The sequence below is a fragment of the Schistocerca gregaria genome, chromosome 1, assembly GCF_023897955.1.
Source record: "Schistocerca gregaria isolate iqSchGreg1 chromosome 1, iqSchGreg1.2, whole genome shotgun sequence".
Lineage (NCBI taxonomy): Eukaryota > Metazoa > Arthropoda > Insecta > Orthoptera > Acrididae > Schistocerca > Schistocerca gregaria.
In genome coordinates this window covers 626,513,047-626,527,755 of record NC_064920.1, presented here as the reverse complement: position 1 = coordinate 626,527,755, position 14,709 = coordinate 626,513,047, and the positions used below count along the sequence as shown (strand labels likewise).

Here is a 14,709-nt window from a genome sequence, read left to right as displayed (position 1 = left end):
TATAATATTATGAGAAGTATCCCATAAAGAATGGTTTTCCTGACACAGCTAAAAATAAATTGTACAACTTACTGTTGGTTTTAAACTTGCCCCAAGGACTTGTGCCCACATATGACCTCTCAAGCCCCTTGGACAGCCCTTCTTCAAGAATTCTTGTGCCACTGGAGCATGATTTGATTCTATCACTAAGGAAAAGTAATTTTTTATTAATGTTATGTCTCATATTCAGTGTTAAGGATGAAAATTATATTAAGGATCCATGAACAGTATCTCAGTGCAATGGATCAGAGTGTACTACATGTAAAAAGTGTCAAATATGAATAAATGGGTTGAGTAACTAATGCCACTGAAAATGTGTGGTACTGTATTATACTGTATCAAAATAAAAAGTAATGAATTAACAGAGCAAACAAGCTAGTTAGCTAGTTTCAAGTTCCATGGGTCACAAATTATTTCGTTAATGGCTACATGGTGATTATTTTTTTTAAGGAAAAAAAGAGAACATACAGCTTTGTGTTAAAAATTCATACCCACTACCTTTTACACATTATGATAATAAAAATCCTCCTATGTAATAGAAGAAGTTGTCAAGGAGAAACTTTTTCAGTTTTTTTCCTTCAAATTTTACTTTGCAGTCTGTCAGAAAATTTATAATACAGGGTAAATGATCAAAAATTTTTGTTGCAGTATTGTGCACCTCTTCTTATCCTAAAGAGAAACTTTATGTGGCATAATGAATGCAATTTTTGCTACTGGTATTGTAATAATGTATATTGCTGCTTCTTTTGAACTACAGTGGATTATTTACAACAAACTTCCTGATAGAATAAATGTACAGTGAAATATTAGTCAAAATTGTCTGTTGCAGATTTTGTTAAAAACCTGTATTTGGCCAAGATCACAATCTAGAGAACACTGATTACTAGTTTCTATCATTGAAACAGTCATTTTAAGATCTGAAAGTTGCTACAAGTTTACAAGTCAGAAACACTTCAGAATAAAAACATACGGTGCCTAAATTGAGGGTATACATTACAGTGTTAACATCTTTATAGAAATGTCACTGTAAAACAAAGTAAATATACACAGACAATAAATGGGTTGAGTAACTAATGCCACTGAAAATGTGTGGTACCATATTATACTGTATGAAAATAAAAAGTAATGAATTAACAGAGATAACAAGCTAGTTTGTTAGTTTAAAATCAATAGCATGAAAACAAATTTACAATGAAAAACATACCTTACAGTCTTATTTACAGTATAGGTATGTCATTATGTTACATGGGATACAGTCATCATGCCCAACCACAGTGTCAATCAAAGTTAAATGGATCAAAATAGCAGCCAATTTGCTGGTCCTGTGTACATATGTGCAAACATCATTGTCGTATGTGACATGACATAGCCATAATGCTCAACCACAGTGTCAGTCAAAGTTAACTGGACCGAAGTAGCAAACAGACTGACTGATACTGTCTATTCTGGCTCATAGGTCAATGAAACTGCTGCCAGGTAGCTGTACACTAAAGTGGATTACAACGATTAAAGAAAGAGAGATATTAAAATAACAATTTAAAACAACTGGCAATAACTAGTAACTATAGCCATAAAATTTTAACATTTGTATAATAAAAATAAATAAAAAATAACATAAAATAAAGCTGAACAGATAGAAGTCATCTACATATGGTGTGATATTATAGCAAAACTAATAATCCCACAGAGAGAGAATTAACATTAATAATATTTTGTCCTTAAATCTTCATTATAAAAGTGGTACTATTACATATCCAGATCTAAATGAAATTACATAGGACTACACTGTACAATATGAAAACCACAAGACATAGCCTTTATGTATGACAGTGGTCTTCAAAGCAATGCTATCCAATAAATGTTGTAAAAGCTACAAAAAGTAAAATATGATACAGTACATGTAACACCCAACTACACCTTTTGCTGATATTCAGCATATATACTGGTTGTTTCCTTCCTGTCAGTTACATGTAGAGGGCAGCTATGGTATGGTACATATGGCAGTTTAACAATCAAAGCAGGAAAACAATTAATGTAAATATCCCTCTAGTGCAGGGATGCACAGTCTATGGCCAACAGGCTGCATGCGACTTACCTGTCCCTCACAATTTGTTCTTTTAATGTTCATATACTTCTTCCCTTTTTTTTACTCGTCTTTCATTTCCTCCCAGAAAGAACAGGATGGGCTTTCATAGAACTTTGTTCTTTCAAGCAGCACCAGTTTAGCTGACATTGGCACAGGGGTGATCCCAATCAAGGTGGTCATAAAGACACAATCCATTTCTAACTAATAATGGATGCATTTACATACTACACAATTATAATAATTTTCTGTGATAATATCAGCCTATTGCTTCTTTTTCAGGATAATAAAGAAGAATGGTTATCATAGAAGAATGTGTGGCTGCTGTTAGAGCCTCATTGTGTGGTTTATCTTATCTGGAGGTGCAGTCTGGAGGTACAAAATGAGTTCACTTGGATATTTCACAAGCTGGCATCAACAAGAGAAAGCATCAAGTTATTTGTCAATCAGTTTCAAAAAACTGCAAATGTCGAAACATTGCTGATGAATCATATGGTGGGAGGCCTCCTGTACCACAAGAGACTGTGTGGCAAATCAAAGAAGCATTCAAAGAAATCTAAATGTGTAATTTAAGCAATGAATTAGATATGCCAAAATCAATGATTCTGGAAGTTTTAAACTTTCCCTTAAGAAAAAAACATACCATGTTCAGATGTTTGAGAAATTAGACCATGAAGATTACACAGCTCACCAAGCTGTGTGTTATGATTTGACAAAAACTGCACACAAAACACACCTCATGAATCACATTTTGTGTACTTATGAGGCCAAATTCCACAGCTATGGAAAAGTTAACAAACTCAGCTGTCACATATGGTATAACAAACTACCTTAAGCTACCCTGGAATGGGAAAGAGACACCAAGAGTCAATGTGTGGCTTGGGTTCACAGAGACTACAGTCACTGAAACTTTCTTTTTTTTGCAGAAGAGGCAATTACAGGAAACATTTACCTTGAAGTACAGTAGCAATCTCTGGAAACACAGTGTCAGCAAAATGGCTTTGCATGAAACAGTGCATCCAATAAACCAAGTAAAGAGAAGGAGCAAAGCTGAGAACAAAGAAGTGCAAGTTCCACAGCCAAGAATGATTTCAGAATATAACAGTCATATGTGAGGTGTGGACAAATTGGCTGGAATGTGTGGAAATGTTGTGTGAGAATTTGAGGTAAGAGATGGTACTTCCCATAGTTCACGGATGCATTAGATGTAGCATTGGTCAACATGCACGTCATCTACTGCCTCTCAAATGAAAATAATCCACTGCTTCAATTTTGGAGGATGGTGGCAAGGGTATATCTTGTTCATCAACTGCTGCTTCTGATCTGAAAAGGGCAGGACGTCTGTCATACCCAAAATCATCCATTTCACTTGTTCCAACTGAACGTAGAGACGGACATGTGATTGAACATACAATACTGGGGAAACAAAGAAAATGTGAAAGAGGGAGGGGGGGGGGGGGAGGACTGTTTTGTTGCCTGGCACAAAAAATCAAAGAAAATGTAAAAAGAGAGTGGCATGTGCCATGATCCCCATTTGGAGATCAAACAAAATAAATCATTTATTTCGAGATTATTACATTTTTAAAATTTTATATTCCTTTTCCTCATCTCTATGTCAATCAGTAAACACAGAATAAACTTAGTACCTAATGGGTTAATAGCAGAAAATGGATGAAATTGGTGTTGTGTTGCAGTAAGTTTATCCAAGCTACACTAATATTTCATCATTTGGTTTCACTTTTGTCCTGAACATGTAATGACTACAACCTTGTTATTTATTTTGCATTCGATATGCCATATGCCTTATGGAAATACTTGCATTCAGCTTGTGAAACTTAATTAACATGCAAATGCAACAAAACATTATTAATTATAAATTTAGTTATACATATTACAGTACTTATAAACCTATAGTGCATACATGTTTTAAAAAAATCTATGCAGATCCTCTAGTGAACCATCCAAAAAACCATGAATTTCACACTCAATTATGTGGTGTATCATCTGTATTTCACCACAGTCACAGTGAGCATCGTCCACGTAGCCCCACTTATCCATCAGATTGTTGCACTGTCCAACGACTTGTTGCACTGTCCAACACCAGTTCTCATTCTGTTTAGTGCTACCCAGGTTCTATGAGGGATGTTGAGGGCAGGAACCCAACCAGCCAGGTTCTTAATGAGGCATCCATTGTTAACATTTGCCTCTTGCCATAGGTGTTTTTATTCTGCTATGGTGCCCTGGAGTGGGTCCAGAAGGGATTTCTTGACTTTGTGTTGAGCCATGCAGATCATCTTGTATTGGGAATGTGGTGTCAGCAGCAGATTTTTGCATTTCTCTTTGCATTGTGTGTTGCATGCAGAATGAGGGAGGTTCAATGTTTGCCAGCACAGAAAGCCATGGTGTTGGGGTAGGTCTCACTGTTCCATTTATTGTTCGCAAGGTGTCATTTAGGTGGACATCTACTTTATTGATGTGCTAACTGCTGGTCCATACAGGTGCATAGTATTCTGCAACGCTGTAAACTAGAGCCAAGGAGGAAGTGGGAAGTGTTGTATTATTACTTCCGCAGGCAGGGCCTGCAAGTTTCTGGATGATATTGACTCTGCCTCTGAGTTTTTGGCTGACATACTGCAGGTGTTCTTTGAACGTTACGCTGTGCTCTAGTTTAACACCCAGGTATTTTGGTGGTCTTTCATGTCTTATATTCTGGCCTGCTACATTCAAAAACAGCTTCCTGTCTGCTTGTTTGTTATTCAGGTCCACCATTGTGCTTACTGTTTTTGATGCATTAAGGTTTAGATGCCAGGTCCTACAGTGGTTATGAAGCTGCACCAAGTCAGAATTTAGGCCTGATTCCAGTTGTTCAAATGACTCTCCATGCAAAGCAATAGCCAGATCATCAGCATAGGCGAACATCGTTATTTGTTTTCCGGCTTATCAGAGATGTACAAATTAAACACTAAAGGAGCTAGCACAGAGCCTTGTGGCAGTCCATTATCGAGGATTTGGACTTTGCTAGTTTTTCCATGAAGATATACTCTGTATTTCCTTGTGGATAGCATATTATAAAAGAGCTTTAATGACTTCTTACATTTGACTACTGTAGCAAGCTTATACAGTAATCCTTTAAGCCATACTGTGTTGTATGCAGTAGAGAGGTCTATAAATAATAGACTAGTGTTTCTCTTGTTCTGAAAGCCATGTTCAATATGCAAGATTAGTGCCAGGACTTGATCACAGCAACTCCTCTTCAACCTGAAACCAGCTTGCTCCATAGGCATTGCTGCATGTGTTAGGTGGGTCACTCTCTTTAGAAGAATCTTCTCTAGAAGTTTGTACATCACACACAGCAGAGAGAGAGGTCTATAGCTCTTCGGATCTCTCTCATCCTTTCCAGTCTTCAAGACAGCTATTATCTTTGACTCCTTCCATTTGTTTGGGATGCTTCCAGTCTGAGACTGGAGTATGGTGGAGCAAAATTTGCAGATCCATGTGTGAGCTCTTGGACCTAGGTTCCTTAGAAACTCCAGTAGAATTCCATGAAGTCTGGCTGCTTTCCTTGATTTGATGTTATTTATTGCAGTTATCAACTCTTATTCAGACAGAGTGCTCACAATGTATGACTGTTCTGCGCAGTTCTTCAGCCACAAGTTTTTAAAGGCCCTTCTTCTGTTGGATCTTGGAGATTTCAAGTATAACTGAGCTTATTTTATTAAGGTTAACATCACTCTGTTTGGATCTAGGATGTACAGCATCTCCTAATTTTCTGAGAAGGCCTGGAATGGGTGAAGTCAAGGTGCTCAGCTAGCTCATGCCAATGTTTCCTTCTTTCTTTGTCAAGAAGCTTGGTCAGTGAGTCTATAGTCTGGGGATTTCCAGTGTTGTTGTGTTCTTGAAGAAGAGGTTCACATTGTTTGGTAAATCCTGGTATGTATTCTCTTCTAGCTCCACATGGGTTAGTTTCTTAGGATGCTTGCAGCAGCAGTTTGGTAAACCTTTCATAGTTTATCAGAATTGGAGGAATTATGGCCACAATTTGTTCCATGTGAGATTGGAATTTGTCCCATTGTGCCTTACGAAGGTTCCAACGGGGGATTGGTAGGTTGTCTATGACTGGTAACTGCAGGCCAATCTTCACAATGACTGGCGAGTGCTGGCTTTTCAGCAGTCATGTCAAAACAGTTTGCTTTGCTTGCATTGAGATCCCATCATTACTGGTCATCACAAAACAGAGATTTGGTGAAGTTAAAGTTTTCCATGCATTCCATGTAAATGTGGCCTTGTCCTTATCATCATATATGAGATGGATATTGTTGACATCAGCCCAATCTGCTAATTGGAGACCTGGGTCATCACAGGAGTGGTATCTCCATCTGAAATGGTGAGTACTGAAATCCCCAATGTACACTGTTAGGTGGCTTACATCTGAAAGAATGGAGATGCCCAATTTTTGGATGGAGGTTTGTACATGTTGACTATCACTAAGTCATTTACTTTTATCCCTATGGCAAAGTCAGTGGGCATGGGAAACTCTGTAGTGTATCTCATTTGTAATAAGTGTTGCATTTCCATGCTTTTCATGGCCTTTGGAGGCAACTGTGTTAAATCCTCATCGGAATGTGTTTCTTGAAGTGCCAGTCATCTACCTCATTTTCTTTCATAATTTTTGAGACGATATCACCTCTGACTATGATATAGCCTTCGATGTTGGCTTGACATCTTCTTAGAACATGGCTAATTTTTGTTTTCTGATGGGCCTTCGAGCAGAGCATCTGGCGGGGCCAGGGGGTACGAGTACATCTAGCCATCGCTTGGGGATGACATTCGCTTCATGTTTCGCTCATCTTCCCATCACATCAAAACACTACTAAGGGAATGGGCCACGTCGAGGCTGTCACTGTCCACTCTAACACTGTGTTGGAGTTATGTAGTTAGAATTGTTGCAGTTGTGCCAGTGATGTTAGGCAGTCATGTTGATATCACTTAGTTTTATCACTCATGACTTGACACTGTGTGCCTTACGAGAGAGAGGTAGGAGAACACTGCTGTGGTGGTGGGGGCCCATAACTGATTATGCCAGGAATGGAGTGACAGTTGTCTTGATGTTGTGGTGTGCCACATGCTAAATCCAGCAATAGATGGAAGTGATAGAGGATCTCAGTGCTGAGCACTCGTTCAATGACATTTGCAATGAGAAAGTTAGAAGAAACCAACTCCCTGAAGCCAAGTTCTAAGATATGAGATGCATATCCACAGATGGTAATAGAGGAGTCATTTGCTGTACAGAACTGGGTGGCAAGTCTGACACTCATTGCTGGAAATTGCCCAAAAGTGATCAGGTAGGGTGAGGTACTCATGTTCAAACCAAAGTCAATGGGAAAATGTTGTCTATGTATATGGTAAAAAATGCAGAGTCTGCCACGCTGCTGAAGAGGGGACAGGTAAAACATTTCGTTGATGTATTGCAAGGAGAAATGACTTGAACAGTTGCTGTGATCTGGTTGAACTATCACAGAATACACTTTTCTTTTGGGTAATCAAACAGTGGTCAGCAATTGTGTGCCACCTTGCCAAACTGTGTTAGGAACTAGCATAGTCATCCTTGCACAGGAATATAATTGCACAAGGCATGGCTGCCAGTTGTGCAAATGTTTGTTGTAGTTGGCTGAAGGTCATCACCCCTGGTGACAGAGTTGAACCCGACACTCAGTGTTGGTCAGGTGTGGTCAAGTCTGGTTCAGCTGTGCGTAGGTGGTTGGTGCAGTGGGGATGCTGTGAGTCATGTTCAGAGGCATTGTTATCAACAGTGTTAATACATTGTTGATGTTTGCAAAGCAGTAAATATCCTGAGAGAGGGAGAAGGAGATGGACAGACACACAGAGGGTCAGGAGAAGATGGTCAGTGCGTTTGGGAAAGAAGAGATGGAAACAGAGGGTAGATGGCTTGAAAGCGAGGAATAAATAGTTACTGAAAGGGGGAAGGAAGAGATGGATAGAGAGAATGAGGAGGAGATGAAGGACAGAGATGTGAGGACGGGATGGACAGAAAGAGGTGGAGGAGAAGTTGGATAGACATATAGAGGGAAGAAGATTATGGATAGAGAGAGCAGGGAGCAAACGGACTGAGAGATGTGGGAAGGAGTAGATCAACAGAGAGAGGGGAGTGGAAGAGATGGACAGACATGATGACAAGGGGGTGGACTGACAGAGGGGAGAGAAGGAAATGGACAATCAGAGGGGTGGGGTAGGAGATGGACAGAAAGAGGGGGGAGGAGAAGATGGACAGTGAGTGGGCAGCAGAGGAGATGAAACCAAAGATGGAGCAACTAGACATGGGAAGAGAAAGGGGGAGGCGGAGATAGATAAAGAGATAAGGGGGAGGGAGAGATATATGCAACTGTGCAATATGTAACAGACAGAGAACAGGTAAGAACAGGGGGAGGTGGGGAGGGATGGAGAGGGAGAAGGAGTAGATGGGAAGAGAGAGGGGAGGGAGAGGATAGAGAGGGGTAAGAGGAGATAGATAAGACAGGGGGAGGCCAAAAAAGGGGAAGAGAAAATGGACAGAGTGGGGAGAACATAACTGGGATAAAAAAATGTTTATGCAAACAAGTTATTTAGCTAATACAGCGAAACACCACTTTTACATTTTTCAAGGGACTTCAAAAAGGGGTGTTAAATGCGGGAAATAACGTTTTAAGCTGTAAAAGTTATGTATAGGATGCCCCCTTGCATTTTCACACTTTATTTATGATACATGTACATAACAGGCATCAAAATACTTGTCAGAGACTTGTTTATTATTTAATAAAGGTTTATTATCAAATAAAAACCACTGATGCAACTGGAACTGATAAACGGCTGGGAAGTAGGAAGGTTTAATTCAATTTCATATGTCATAATCAATGTTTCTGAAATTCTGCAGCTGTCAGTCATTATTTAAATAATGAAATACTGTACTACTTATGTATTTTTTTATGCTTAGCACGACATTTTTCGAAAATTGTTTCTCGCTGCAAAATGCAAATATGTACAAAAGCATTTTGTGTGGTGTTTGAATGTGTTATTCTGCGTCTCTTGCATTGTAGTCATCTTTTTGGGGTTAGCAGGTACTGTGCCTTCTCAGTTATGTGGAGAACGACACACATGGAAACTATCACTCACATTGTTTATTTGTGTATCATCACAAAAAATACATATGTAACTACTGAACTTGACAAAGAGAAGAAACTCTTGAAACATGTTTTGGTCAACATGAAAATAATATGTAAACAAAGCTGTGTTTAAACTAAAAATGTTTGAGCAAAGCAAAGTGAATAATGGTGTCCACTGGTGCTACATGTGGCCAAACACTGAAACAGGATAAAAATAGTTTTAAAAAAAAGGTGTCACAATGATCATAACAACCACAAAACTGCATTTGCAGACCAGAAATAGTTTGGAAATGGTTGTGATTTATTATGATATCTTTATTTGAACGAACCTAGTTACTCCCATCAAGTAGGGCATGGCAGCGGCGGGAGATAGGGCATGAATTGTTCCAACTTTTACATGTTTACCAGTTCAGATCTACTGAGCAGAGTGGACTGTTGTAAAAAAAAAAAACTTAACCACATAATATTTGTAAACAGTACTGGACAGCCAACATCATGCCAGAGTGTTTTTTTCTGCATGAACATTTTTTCAGAATGTGTAAATCACGGGAAAATTATAAATATGTTGACACAAAATTGGGTACAAATTAACATTGTGGACATAGGAATTATGACGGGAACGATAAAAAATCTCTTAAACGGCAGGAAAATGGTAATTCCAGGAACTTAAAAATGGGGTTATACTGTATGTATATGACAATGGATGTATGTGGGTGCATGTATGTACATATGTTCCACATCTCTCCTAAACCACTACATCAGTTTTTAACCCTATTTGGTACACATAGTGCTTATTGTCTAAAAATGATTACTTTATGGATAGGAAACACGTAGCTCCCACAGGGGAAGGAGTGACGGGTAAAACCATTGGTAATGCCTGACACCAAGGTTGCTCTTCACAACCAGCATGTTGTGCTGATAGTAATGGAATGCATTCCAGGGTTTACACATACTGATGAGCACAGCTGAGCAGAAATTAGATGAACTGCAAAAATGGAGAGGAGGAGAGGGCAGGTATTGGGAGTATGAGATGGGCAAATGAGATGAGATTGATAGAGAAGGGGAAGATGGAATGGGTAGAGAGAGAAGAGACAGGAGGAGATGGACAGAGAGGGAGGACGAAGAGATAGGCAGAGCGACAGGGTAGCAAGAGATGGACAGAGAGAGAGAGAGAGAGAGAGAGAGAGAGAGAGTGAGTGAGAGGGGGGGGGGGGGGGGTGGTGATGTACAGAGAAAGTGATGAGGAGGAGATAGACAGAGAAAGTAATGAAGAGGGGTGGAGCAAGAGAGTGAGAGGAGGAGATGGACAGAGGGAAGAGGGAGGAGGAGATGAACACAAAGAGGGGAAGGATCAGGTGGAAAAGGAAGAGGAGGAGATGGATAGAGACAAGGAGGGAGGAAGAGGTGAATAGAGAGAAGAGAGGAGGTAATGGGTAAGAGGATATGGACAGAAAGACGGGGAGGAGGAGATGAAATGAGAGGTGGGGGAAGAAAGAGTAGTAAATAGAGAGGGAGGAGGAGATGGATAGGAAGAGGGGAGAGGAGGAGATGTGCACAATGTATGTGTGGTATGCATACTGGAGCTTCGCCACTGGTGAAAGTCTTGTAGTATAAATAAAAATGTGTTTTTATGAACGTTTAGTTGCAGTGTTGCTGTAGCCATAAAGTAATGTAAATGGTAGGGATTTAAAAAAAAAATCTGCTGACCAAGCGGCAGATCCCATCATTGAGCATGAATGGGCACAGGGTGTATATGGACAACAAACAATATCCTGCTGCAGAGCATGCTCTACAACATGGCAGTCATGACCTCAGTGTGTTTCACCACACATGCCATCTGGATTCTTCCCCCAGACACCAGTTTCTCAGAACTCTGCACATGGGAACTAACACTACAACATTTCCTTAGTTCCCACCACCCAACTGGCCTTCATTTATGTTAATTCCTTCTGCCTCAGCATTTATTCACAGTAACTACTCCTTTCTCCATTCCATTTTAGTTTTCCACATCTTTCATTTTCTGACTTGTCTATTTTTTACCATCCCCCCCCCCTCCCACCTCTGTTATATTCAATACACTTAGCTTTTCACTCTTATTAATTCATACATGATGTTTTAGTAATAATCTCTGTCTTGCATATTACCCTTTTTTCCACCTTTAAGCTCTCGAGATTTCAAATCTCATTTGGTACAGTCCCCAACAATCAGCCTGTCCTTCTCATCCCATCCCCTGATCGAGGATTCTGGGTGACTTCTAAACTGTACCCCTTTCCCTAAACCTCTCCAGTCCTTTTCTTCACCTCTCTTCCTTCCCCTTCAACTCTTCTGCCAGAAGAAGGAGCCATTGGTTCCAAAAGCTTGTGAAAGTTAAATGCTTTTGTGTGTGCGCTCCCATGTCACCACTTTGTGAGCAGATTTTTTAAATCACATACACACACGCATGCAAACACAACTCACACACACAACTGCAGCCTCAGGCAACTGAAACCACATTGCGAGCACCAGCACCAGTGCATGATGGGAGTGGCGTCTGGGTGGGGATAAGAAGGAGGCTGAGGCAAGGAGGGGGGAGGGATAGTATGGTGGGGGTGACGAACAGTGAAGTGCTGCAGATTAGAAAGATGGCAGTGGAGACATGGGGAGGGGGGGGGGGAGAAGTATCAGAAAAGGAGAAATACTGGGTGTGATGGTGGAATGATGGCTGAGTAGTGATGGAATGGGAACAAGGAAGGGGCTGGATGGGTGATGACAGTGACTAACGAATTCAGCATTCTAAATTGCGCAGATGGGAACTTTTCCTGCAATACATACCACTTTCCCATAACCCTCCTGGCCTTAACATTTGTTAGGTTCGAATTCAGAATTATGAATTGCACAGGTGGGAACTTTCCCTGCAATACATCCTACTTTCCTGTAACACTCCTGGCCTCAACCTTCACTGTCCTCACCTATCCAGCCCCTTCTCTGTTCCCATTCCAGCTCTACACAACTGTGATTCCACCATCACACTCAGTCTTTCTTCTTTTCCGCTACACCCTCCCCCTCTCTCCACTGCACTCTGTCTAACTTGCAGCAGTTAACTGTGCACTGCCCCTACCATACTATCCCTCCCCCTCCCTGCCTCAGCCTCCTCCTTATCCCCACCCAGTCACCACTCCCATGATGCACTGGTGCTGCTGCTCGCAGTGAGGTTTCAGTTGCCTGACACTACAGTCGTGTGTGGAGTTGTGTTTGTGTGTGTGTGTGTGTGTGTGTGTGTGTGTGTGAGAGAGAGAGAGAGAGAGAGAGAGAGAGAGAGAGAGAGAGAGAGAGAGAGAGAGAGAGGGGGAGAGATGTCTATTATTGACAATGGCCTTAATAGCCAAAAGCTCCACTATATGGTGAGAGCAACTTTCCTTTTCACAATATTGTTAATGAGATTTAAAATCTTATCAAAACATTCATTCATCATTCTAAAGTAAACAAAAAATGATTTCTTATGCAGATGGAGTTGCGGACTCGGCATATAAAATTCACTAGACTTGCGTCTTTTGAATTTGATATAACACATTCTCTTCTGGTTTCTGAAAGATATTTCAACAGTTATTTTCAACACTTACTGTTTCTACTTTAATCCTAATATATCTAGTTTTGAGATGAATCTTTACCTCCCTCTACATTCATCTTCTGTGCTAACGAATAAGAGAAGTGCTCCTTCTTTGTCAGACAACGTGATTTGTTTAACTAGCTATGGATAATTATGTTTGTTTCAAGTTCTATTTGTATCTGCTTTCACTATATCCCATATTGTTTTTATTTTGCTTTCTGATATTGCTCTCTTCTTCTCATCATGCTTTTCCTTAGGTGTTTGGATTACTTTCCTTAGTTTTAGTTTCACTAAGAAATTAAATACTAGGGTTTAGAAGGTTCATGTAGATTGCTGTATATGTACAGATCAAGAGGCCAAGATAGAAGTACAAAGACATTCTTAATAAGAAAAATAGCTAGTACAGTAAATAGAGGAAAATTATTATAATATGCTGTGGACTCATATTCACACATGATGTCCTGTATAGTGATCTTGGGTAGTGTTGCCAATGTGAAAATGTTGGTTAGGCTGCAGAAGAAAATCATTAGATGTATTTAAATAAATGTCCTCAATACAATTCTGTGCAGAAAACTTCAAGTAACTACACATATTAATTGTCCTATCGTGGTAGATACATGAAAAATTCTGTATTTGAAAACACATTGCACTGCCTTATCAAACAAAGGAGTGCATCGTTATAGAAATAGGATAAACTACCATATACAAAACAAGTGGTTGAGTCTATTTGATAATGACCCATTTTATAACAATCTTCCATATGATAAAAAAGAGTAAACAAATGATTGCAGTTGTCAGAGTATACCAATATATCTTTCTGTGGCTAAGAAATATATAAATAATCATATTCTCAATTACTTGTTAATCACTATATTGATATATCTGTATTTGTGGCATTTATTTACATACTTATACACATTAAGTTCAGGTGTAGACTTTTATGTACTGTGTTTCAGTTTTGTACAGTTGATTTACTCATTCTCATTGTAAAATCACCCATGGACAACTAAACCAACTACTCACTTAAAGTCAAACAATAATAAAGCAAATAATAATCCAAACATACTGACTAATCCATTTCTAGGCCAACTAACAAGTAATCTATGATACTATGACCATGGTAACTCAGTAAGGCTAAGACTGGAGGTAACTGCCTACTTATGCTTGCCTCTAGATAATAGAAAACACCATGAAACTAACTCTGAGTGTGAAGTACTGAACACGCTGAGTTGGGGAGTGTCAGAGTTTTCGCCACTGAAGCATCTGATGTCACTGAAGCATCACATGGGGATACAAATGAAGGCAAATTTTTGAGGATGTTTTACATCTGGGATGGCGATCCCAAAGAATATAAACAATGAACACATTTAACAGATGTTGACACAAAGTTTTATCTGTGATACAGAAATCTGAGAAACTGGTGTTGGGAAGGACAGTATTAATACCACCATTCACTAGATTTTACAAAAAGTGGAACATTTGTTTCCAATTGGTGATGCACAAATGGACTGGTGAGGAAATGGCAACATACATGGTGACTGATAAATATTTTATTGACATACGTCATTAAGCTTCACCATTTCTGTAAACCATTATTCTTGGGGGTACAATCTGGATGCCACCATTTAGATATAGAGTTTGTTAGGTAATAATTACGGTTCAATGCATAGCTCTCTGCTCCACATTGCAACAGACATCAAAAGATATTTGATAAAAGTGCTTCAACGACTTCTTGTAGAGGCCTTCACTGACATTAAGAAGCATTATAGCTGACAGAGATTTATTTATTTTATACCATTCACCAAAATCTTTAAACGTGCCTTTAATGATTAGAGCAGTAGATT

The 14,709-nt window shown here is 39.4% G+C and overlaps 1 protein-coding gene across 2 annotated transcripts in view; it reads right to left on the bottom strand.

The window, feature by feature from the left end:
* The window catches only part of LOC126299800 (TBC1 domain family member 19), a 166,287-nt gene that overhangs the window by 83,089 nt on the left and 68,489 nt on the right, over window positions 1-14,709 (bottom strand). For both annotated transcript variants that reach the window (XM_049991675.1, XM_049991676.1), the window contains exon 7: window positions 73-185. In XM_049991675.1, coding sequence (XP_049847632.1) covers window positions 73-185 — 113 coding nt within the window. The remainder of the gene's footprint in view (window positions 1-72; window positions 186-14,709) is intronic.